Source organism: Pelodiscus sinensis, chromosome 16, assembly GCF_049634645.1.
Source record: "Pelodiscus sinensis isolate JC-2024 chromosome 16, ASM4963464v1, whole genome shotgun sequence".
NCBI classification, from domain to species: domain Eukaryota; kingdom Metazoa; phylum Chordata; order Testudines; family Trionychidae; genus Pelodiscus; species Pelodiscus sinensis.
The window spans coordinates 31,795,001-31,804,773 of NC_134726.1; the positions used below are offsets into that span (position 1 = coordinate 31,795,001).

The following is a 9,773-nucleotide window of genomic DNA, read 5'->3' on the forward strand; positions in this document are numbered from 1 at the left end:
CTTTGCTTACAGTGACCTTGACAACAAGCCAGTCTGAATTTTGGCCTTTAACTTGACAAAAATCATTTGCTGAAGAGGAAGGCAACAAGCTATTTATACCCCTTTGTGATTTTTTTCTTCACAGAATACAGCCCTACTTTGCTATATAAACCTCAAGTTAGAGCGATGAATGCAAGACATCCAAATGTAAGACATCCAAAAAATATCCCCAGGATGTGTCTCTAAAGACAAGAATAACTCACATACACCCCACAGAAGAGTGGAGGAGATTCAAAATGTTGTCTTTGAGGTCTACTCAAAGAAATTATGGGGACATAAGAGGCAGAACATATTCCCTGATTTCTCATTCAGAAATTACTAACATCCTATTATAATTTTCGTTTATCAAACTGTCTTGAATTGCAATATACAAACATATACTCTACAAAACAGGTTTATGGAATAGCAGCTTTTCCTTTCTAAAAAGGAAAGCTCGAGTATAATTAAATTTTTTACATTCAAGTTTTTTCTATCAGATTCACTGGTGAAAATCTTCCACCAACTATCAATACTAGCAACAGCGGGAACACTAATATGAGACCGTGTCTTTAACAATGTGTCTTCTACACTCTGTTCTAAATAAGTTTAGATAACATGGCAGCAAAAAAGCTGGTTCTCAGTCAACACTAGCACTCATCATTGTTAGTGCAGGGGAAGGTGTCAAACAACTATGGAAAATTTTCAGAAAGACCACAGTGCAGACCACAACAATTCACATCAAACTCTAGTCTAAATTCTATCTACAAGAATAAATGTGTTTATCAGTAAGCGTACGTCTACACTGCACTTGTAGCTTGAAATAAGCTATGCAATTTGAGCTTCGTAGCTTATTTTCGAGTCAATTTCAAAATATCTTATTCTGAAATTTGGCACTGTCTATACAATCAATTGCTATTTTGAAATGTTCCTTACTCTTTGTGGAATGTAGTTTACAAGGATGTCGCAACAGTGAGCCCATGATATTTTGAAATAATGGGTATTCTCAAAAGACATGTAATAGCTATTTCAGGATACCTCCGGTAATCTGAAATGGTGCTGCAGCGTAGACATAGCCCAAGAGACATTCTGGACCAATCTATTCTATATTTTAGACAATGTGTCCATCTGTCTGCCCATTTGTTCAAGAACTCCTAAACAGTAAGAGTTAGGACTGCCAAATTCAGTACACAGTTTCCTCTTACCATAAGATAAAGCAAGGTAAGGATTTGGTTGTGCCAGATAAATGGTACGTGCCTGAAATGGGATTGCTTTTCATAAAATCATACAGGAGAGAGAGAGATTCACCGGGAAGGTAAAATGGGGCACTACCTCAGCCCCAAGCCTTCCACCCCGATTTGTATAGAAACACTGCTGGCTGTTCCCCTTCATCAGGGCATGAGGAGAAAGTCCACAGTTTGCTGCATTCCTCATTCTGGTTGGTGAGTGCCGTAGGCAGATTAACCTGGACCTGCCCCCAGCCAGGGGACATATACTCCTCTCCCCATTGTGCCCACTGGAGCTGTAGTGGCCTTGGAGAGGCTTTTCTCACCTGGCACCAATCTGCTGTGGTGAAAAAGGGCTGGGGTAGTTCTCTCTCCCTGTGGCAGCCTGCATACTGAGTCCCTCATACCCAGCCCTGCCCCAAAGCAATAATTGAAATGAAGCATGTACATTTCCATTTTACTTGAATTAAGGCAAACTCAAGCAACACCAGGTACATCTTCTAGTCTTCTATAAAGTTTAATTACCAGCCTAAAAAGAGACAAACGATCATCATCAGCAAAATAGCAGTTGCCTTGTCCATATTAGGAAGCTGGACTGTTGCTAAGAAAAGTCCTCCGTTCCCCCAAGATGAAAATTGCATATGGTTAAAGTGCTAGTACAGACAAAAGTTTTCAGCAGCATTCCAGAATTTTGTCCAGTCTACAGGAGTACTTAAAATATTTAGAGTATTGGTTCCAATGGAACCATTGTTGAGAACCATATTCAGCAAAGAAAGAGAAGAGAACTCACTATTTTATATTTTCATCTGATTTATTTTTATACCCAGGAATGTTAAATGAACTACATGATATGCACATGCCTAAATTAACCACGTTATTGAACTGGTATAGCCTTCATCCTTCTTCTATTCCCATCTTTGCTAGTCAGCCCCAATTACTGTGGCCCCCATCCCGCAAAGGATTTATATGTTTAACTTTAGGCCCATGAGTTTTCCCACTTGAGAGAGCGATTACTTATGTACTTAAGGGTAAAATACATGCTTAAGTGCCATACTGAATCAGGATCCAAGTCCAGGCTAAACTGCATATTGTAATTTCTCTGGGGCAGAGTTTGCCTTTGTATTCTGTGAAGCACCTAGTACCAAGTAAGGATGTTAAATGTTGACTAATTGAATAGTCGATGCATTTTGCAGCCCTAGGGCAGTTGCTACACTTCAAAGGCAAAAGCACGGTGTGGATCCTGGGCTCCGCATGGTGCTGCCGCTTTGAAACGCCACATGCAGTCTAACACTGGGCTCCCCATGGCATTTCAAAGCAGCAGCACCGCATGCAGCCCGGGGTCAGCAAGGGAGTCCCTAGCTAATCCAGAGCTCCTTGTGTGCTGCCATTTTGAAACACCGCATGCAGCCTCGGGACACCCCAGCTGGCCCCAGGCTGCACGCAGCATTTCAACGCAGCAGCGCCACATAGAGCCCGAGGTCTGGCTCCAGGCTTCAAGCGGCGCTGCCACTTTGGAGTATCCCCTCCTCTTCTCCCCCCACTTGCTGCCTCTATAGACTAAGATGTCGACTAGTCCTTCACATCCCTAGTACCAAGTTCAGTATGCTATTTAGAACCACCATCACTCTATGCTGAAAACTTGATTCACATACAACAGTTAAATTTGTCAATTTCCTTGTATAAATGGGGCAGAGAATAAAACTTAGTCCCCTCTATACTATAAAATTGAAATTACTACAAAATAGTTTTCAGAAGAATGTCCCACTCCACCCAAAATCAGAAATGAAAGTGATTTATGTACAAATACATAATCTTTAATGCTGTTTCAGAAAACATGACTAAATTACCAAATCTCTCAGTCTCTGTATCTGAAATAATGATGATGTTTTATCTGCTCCATGTAAGCCATTTCAATAGTGGTTCACTGCTGAACCAATTTTTCAGTAATAGTTTAACTTCTTTGCAGAGACAAAAAAAGGTATTTAGAACAACTAGCGGGCTGCATCCTGTGGTCGCTATGCTTACCTGACCCTCCTTCTCTAGAGCGTAAGAGTATGATATCATTCTGTTATGCATCAGGAAAAACTTAGATATGTATGTATGTAGGGAGAGAGAGATTTTAGAAATACTTAAATACAAGATGAAAGACCAATGAAAGGAATGGGTGAAAAAAGAATATTTCTGAGTCTGGTGGATAAAAAAAAGAAAAAGTAGTAACTAAATAATTCTACAACAGTATTCCAAATTACACTCTTTATATGAAGAGTCCGAGTTTGAGAAAAGAAAGTTTTGAGTTAGGAACAACAGCGACTTTATTCCTACTTCCCCCACCCGAGGGGGATGCTGAAGCAAACTCTTTGAGGAAGATTTAATTTCCTTCCAGCAGAACAATGATTTGGGGATGATTTAGACTTGCATGTCGGAAAAAAAGAAATGTGTTACCCACCAGCCTGCCCATAGGAAAAGGGTGTTTTCAGGATTCCCACCCTGGTAGCTCAATTAAGATACCAGCTGGCCTATTACAAAGGCTACATTTTAGATTCTTAACCAAACAAAAAAATTGAGTTTTTCTCTCTAGTTATATGCCTCTCCTTCCATATCACCATACTATGAGTGTTTCACACACACATGAATTTATCCTCTCAGTAGTATTCTCTGCACTGTACAGAGATTAAGTGACTTGTTCAAGGTCACAGAGGAAGTTGTGGTAAAGCCAGAACTGAATTCAGTCCAGTTCTCCAACCACAAAGCCACCTGACTTCCTGAAGAGCGTCTGTGGTAAAGAATGAGTAGTCTTGTGGCACCTTGGATAATCATTATAGGACAGAAACTGAGGTAAAAATAAAGTAAGAAAGTTTTTGTCACATAATTTGATGAAATCCCATGCTATTATCCAGAGTTTGCACTGATTCAACTGGTATTCTGTGCCCTTCCCTATCACCATACTGTGTACAACCAAATCATTTCCTTATCCACAGGGTGTAACATACTGAGCTTATTAACCAGCCATTTCAATTTTCACCCCTGGATCATAACAGTCATACCAGTACCAGGACAATACTTTTCTACAACCAATACACTACATTTTGTATGAAAATGTGAGGAAAAACAGCTATCTACAATGTATTAAGTACTTAATACTTCTGATAAACAGAGACAGACATGTAGTTCTATTCAACATTTCTGAAAATGAGACAAAAGGTCACCAATCTCAGTGTTGCTATTGATCAGTCTGTTAACTTTGCTGCAAGCAATATTACATTAATAATGACGCCAAAGCAAGACAATATAATACATTTGTGATAAGTGCTTTTCAATTTTGTCTTTTTTACTAATTGTAAGAGTAGTCTACCTAAAATATAAGTAAAATATTTTACTTGGAACTAGGGATGTTGACTAGCAAATGCTTATCGGCCAGTCGACAGGGCAGATAGAGGCAGCAAGGGGGCAAAGAAGGGGGTACTTCAAAGTAGCAGTGCCCCAAGGGAGCCTGGGCTCCACCTAGCACTTCCGCTTTGAAACGCTGCTGCAGCATTTCAAAGGGACAGCACCGCAGGGAGTCTGGGGGCAGCTTGGGACTCCCCAGCTGACCCAGGCTCCGTGCAAAGCTAAGCCTGGGATCAGCTGTGCGGCACTGCCCCTTTGTTTCAAGGGCTCTCCACATCCATGAAATCAAGTTACTTTCAAGGCCCTTCTCAACACTGTCATTTCCAATTTATCCATTCAAGTTTTATCACACTGCTCCTCTCCATTCTAGCTCTCTTTCTTTTCTGTCAATCAGAATGACCTCTGCTACTAATTTGTCCATTCATCTCATAAATATCCTTGCATTTTCTTTCACTTAGATTCTTATGCATGAATCCCTTTCCCCAGAGCGGATCGATCCATAGGTCTATTAACTACCCTTTCTTTCTTTATTGCTTCTCAACTCCCTATACTGGCACCAAAGCATCTACAATCAACCTTGAAATCCTAAACCAAGAAACAGTAGGACCCCTTCTGCCTATGCCCCCTCCCCAACCAGAGGCCCCAGACCTTTCTATCCAGAGAGGCACAGAGTGTCTCCCCCTCAGCCAGAGGAGCTCCAGGCTGGTGGAAGTCCAGAGTACATTCCCCCCCACCCCACACACACAGCCCCATAGAAAAGCTACCAGCTTGCTGCAGCTGCACCTCCCCAATGCAAACCAAAGCTGCCCTGGGGAAAATCATCTCTTCAGAGATGGTTTTGCTATACACTGTAATACCAGTGGAGGCTATTATCCTTTCTGCCCATGCTCTGTCCTCTCCCGTCCCCTAGTCTTCAGAATGCAATCCCCTTCTGAAAATCTGATCTTTAGCACAACCCATTCAGCACTTTGCTGCACTAGCTTTTGTTTTGTTGAGAGAGATCTTTTGCTCTTACATTACCACTGATAGCACTACTATACACATTTTCACACTTTTGTCCAGAGTTGCTCTGAAAATGAAAGGACAACATGAAGGTAAAAACCTGTGCATGCCTTACCTCCATGAGAACTTCCACAAGAAGCAAGACCTTATTTGCTCAGGCTTGGGGGAAGGCTAGAGTATGAGGGGGGATCAGAGTGCTTGATATCTTTAAAAGGTGGGGTCATTATTCTACTCTGTGGATTGGTGTTTTGTTTAAATGAAGGGGAGGGATTTGCAATTCTTTGGATAGTATTTAGGGATGTAGATGGACAATCAGCAGTTGAGCCCCACAGTTAACTGTGTAACTGATAGAATTTTAATCAGTTACATGGTTAATATTTGTTTACACTTTTTACATCCCTCATAGTATTGTGGCAGTGCTCACAGAATTTGATCCTGTCCACAAGCTTTTGTATTTTTAATCACTGTCAAAGTGTCTAGAACCTCAAATAAATAAAAATAAAATGTTTCTGTTACTGCAAGTATTTGTGTGTGTACAAGAACAAAGTTCATTTCTTTAATCACATGAAGGAGTCTACCAAGGTTCACATTTCATTTATGAAGTGATCCTTGAAGGCATCTTCTACGAAAGAGGTGTTTACATAGTAATTTTCAGTTGATGTAAAACAAAACAGTAGTTCATAATCATAGGAAAACAAATTGCAAGTCACAAAGCAACATGATGTAAACAGATGTCCTTTTTGTTTTGATTCAGCTCAAGTATCTCAACAACAAAGTAGAATATAGTAACAAAAGGCATAATAGCTATAGTTATAGTTATTCAAATCTGATGCATCCACAAACAAGTTTCAAATGAAACAAGTAGTAACATGTTTGTTAATAGTACTGAAGAGACAAAGCTCCAAAAGTAATTTTTAGAATAAAACCCACACATTTTAACCCACTGTCTGGGTTATTTATTAATAAAACTGAAAGTATTATTGACCAGGTGGGAAATTCCCTCCATATAGTTTAAAGGGTTTTACACTCAAACAAGTCACAGAAGTTATTCTATTAACAAAACATGTAGCATCCCTCCAAATGCTTTGAATTATGAAGGTCAATTCATGCAAGTTACAAGCTACTTGATACAGTATTTGTTTAAAAAATGCAAAATTCATAATATCTGCTCAGAATAATTTTTACTGAGATTATGGACAGTATTGTGTGTCTTACACAACAATCCTCAGCTCCTTCTGAAATCAATAGAAATATTCCACATTTGTTTTTAGAAACAATCATTAATAAATCTGTGAGCATGTATTTATCATATACACATATAAAACTATCAAATACTTATGTATTTTAAACATTTTAAACTTTTCTTTAGTTTCATGAAAGCTTATTTTATCTTTCTTAAAAAACTCACAAAGCCTAAATTCTAAACTACTAGGAGAGGAGATCCAAAAAAACCCCTAAACTATATATATTTCCCCTCTGAAACATATATTTGATCACCCTGTTTCCTAGAATTATTATTTGAGATCAGCTAGCTCTGCACTAGGGACATACATGGGTAACCAGTTACCCAGTAAGAATTATCCTTTGGAATGCAGTAATTATTGGGTGATGCTGGCCAGTAACCCGTTAACTGGTGCCTAGCTGAGCTGGAGTGGGTCTGGCTGGGCCCACTGTGCTGTGGGGCTAGGAGCCAGTTACTCCATGGTTAACCGTGTAACCAATAGAATTTTGATCTGTCACACATTTTGTGGGGGTTTTTTTTTTCATCTTTTTACATCCCCTCTCTGCACTTTATAAAAGAAAATGAGTTTTAATGCTGGCTGACTGCAGGTTTTTATGATTGATTGCATTGTAACTAAGAACCAAATTAGGTTTATCATTAAAATTTACCTAGTGCTATATTCTTATCAATCTATGATATTTTATATCCCAGCAAAAAAAATTATGTTAAATTCATGCAGTACAATAGCATTATGGTTGTTTCAGTCTAAGAGAGCCTATAGTGGATACACCTGTTGCCTTTCACAACCTGGACTAGACCTTATTCATCAGTAGGTCATGATGTAATTTTAGAAATAGAAATCACATATTTCTCTTAAAGAAAAGATGCCAATGCCTTTATAAAATATTTAATTCAGCTCCTTAAGGGTATAACAATATTTAACGTGTAAGGGTATAATATACCCACCACATCTTGTGACCAAACAAATTTTAAAGTGCACTATGTGATTTACTTAAGGAAAGCACATTAGATGACAGTGCCTGAAAGAGATCAAACAGGTAGTTGATTTATTTCCTTATGTATATTTTCCAGCAAGTGAACCTTGCCATTGCAGAAAAAAGCAAATTCATTATTAATCAGGGCTAACAAAATATAAACTATTAAGACAGGGACAGATTTACCACTAGAAAAACTGACATGCAGAAAACATAAATTCTCTAAATAGATCTAGCAAAACCAGACTTTTTTAAGGGGGGAGCGGAGAGGAAAGATGCTATGAACGGGCAGGACATTTGGAGACTGCCAAAGAGGGATACTCCCTAGCAGGAGCTGTCCATTGCCCTATGGCATGCATACACCAGGACACTCATATGCATGGGTTAAGGGACCAATAACGTGCAAATGCAAAACACAATGGGAGACACGTAAAGCTGATTTAAGAAAAATGCCAAAAAAGCAGTTCAGTGGTGTCTGGACTTCTGACTTCATGTACCACCCATTTGACAACCCCAACTGGGAAAAAAAAACAACAGGAACAGGAGAAAGAAGCTTAAGAAATACAAATGCTAGATTGTGGGGTAAGGAAATCTGCAGGAGGAAGTGGTGAGAATTGAAGGACGATTGCTAAGAAACAGGGTCTGGATAGAAATAAAGCGGAAGAGAAAAAGGAAAGAAAAATTCTCAACTTTACCCAGCTCTCTCTAACTCAGCCCCTAGAATTACTGTGGATTTCAACAAGCTGCAGCCTCCTCAAAAACGACACCACAGAGATAAAAGCCTTTAACCCAGCCGCAATGTTTCCCCCTGGGGGAAGGCAGAAGACCCTCTACAGCCTCGCGCCCCCAGGACCTCGGTCCCAGCTGCAGCCCGAGAAGAGAATCACCTTGGCGGAGCCTCCCATGGGCTGCGGAGTTGGGAGCCCCCACCGAGCCCCCAAACACTCTCCCCGCCCCCCCACTAGGGAAGGGAGACAAACCCAGCCCCCCCCTCGGGCTCTGATCCCCATCTCCTTCCGGGCCCCCGCCCCCAGGAGCGCCGACCCTTGGCCAGCCCCCCAGATCCTACGCCCCCCCCCCCCGCCCCTGCGCTCCCCACCGGTCCCGCGCACCCCGCAGGGGGCGGGGGGCCTGGCCCCTCTCTCGTGCCCACCCAGCCCCTCTCTGCCGTGCGCAGCGCCTCAACCCCCCCCCCCCCCCCCGCCCAGGCGTGGGCGCGCGCGGGGGGAAAGCCCCGCCCCCCTCCGCTACCTGTGAGCCGGATTTTGATGCTGGAGCCGTTTCTTCGGGTCCCTGGATTCGACATCGCTCCCCGCGAAGAAGGGCGGGGGGGAGGGGAGAGAAATCAGCCGCCCTCCACAGTCACCCCCATCCGGGCCCTGCCCCTCCCCGCCCCGGCCTGGGCTGCCCCGCTCCTGCCGCCGCCCCACACAGCGGCCCCGCCACAGCGTCTCAGCCGCCGCCGCTCGCGAGCTCGACGCCCAGCCCGACCCGGACGAGGACTGCGCGCACGCGCCGCCCCCAACCGCAGGCTCGCGCCTCCCTGCGCGAGAAGACGGCGTGACGCAAAGCGCGGCGGCCTGAGTCCGCCGCCATCTTGGGGAGGTCGCCGGGCGGCGCCCGGCCCGGGACGGGCAGCGCCCCCTCGCGGAGGGCATGAATAGTGCAGCCAGAGGCGAGCAGGTTGGTTCTTCCCCGGGATGAAACTTCAGGGTGGCCACAGGGAAACTGAGGCCTGCGCTGCGCCCTGCCCGCTGTGGCTGCGCAGCAAGTGCCCCATCCTCCTGTCCCCGGCCCTGCACCCCCATGGTCACACATCATGGGTCCTCTGGCATTGAGCCACATTGTACTGTTCATGGCATTGTCACCTGGGACTGAGTCGCTGGACTCCATGTGTCCCTCCCTCCATTGCCTAGGGCTTAGTTT

The 9,773-nt window shown here is 43.1% G+C and overlaps 1 protein-coding gene across 2 annotated transcripts in view; it reads right to left on the reverse strand.

Annotated features, from left to right (window-relative positions):
* SMURF1 (SMAD specific E3 ubiquitin protein ligase 1) overlaps positions 1–9,307 on the reverse strand; it is a 71,089-nt gene extending 61,782 nt beyond the window's left edge. Inside the window, exon 1 of one of the 2 annotated variants that reach the window (XM_075899677.1) lies at positions 9,099–9,307. In XM_075899677.1, the coding sequence (XP_075755792.1) occupies positions 9,099–9,153 (55 nt within the window). In that variant the 5' untranslated portion in view covers positions 9,154–9,307. The remainder of the gene's footprint in view (positions 1–9,098) is intronic. The other variant, XM_075899676.1, reaches the window with a different exon arrangement.
* Positions 9,308–9,773: the final 466 nt, after the last annotated feature.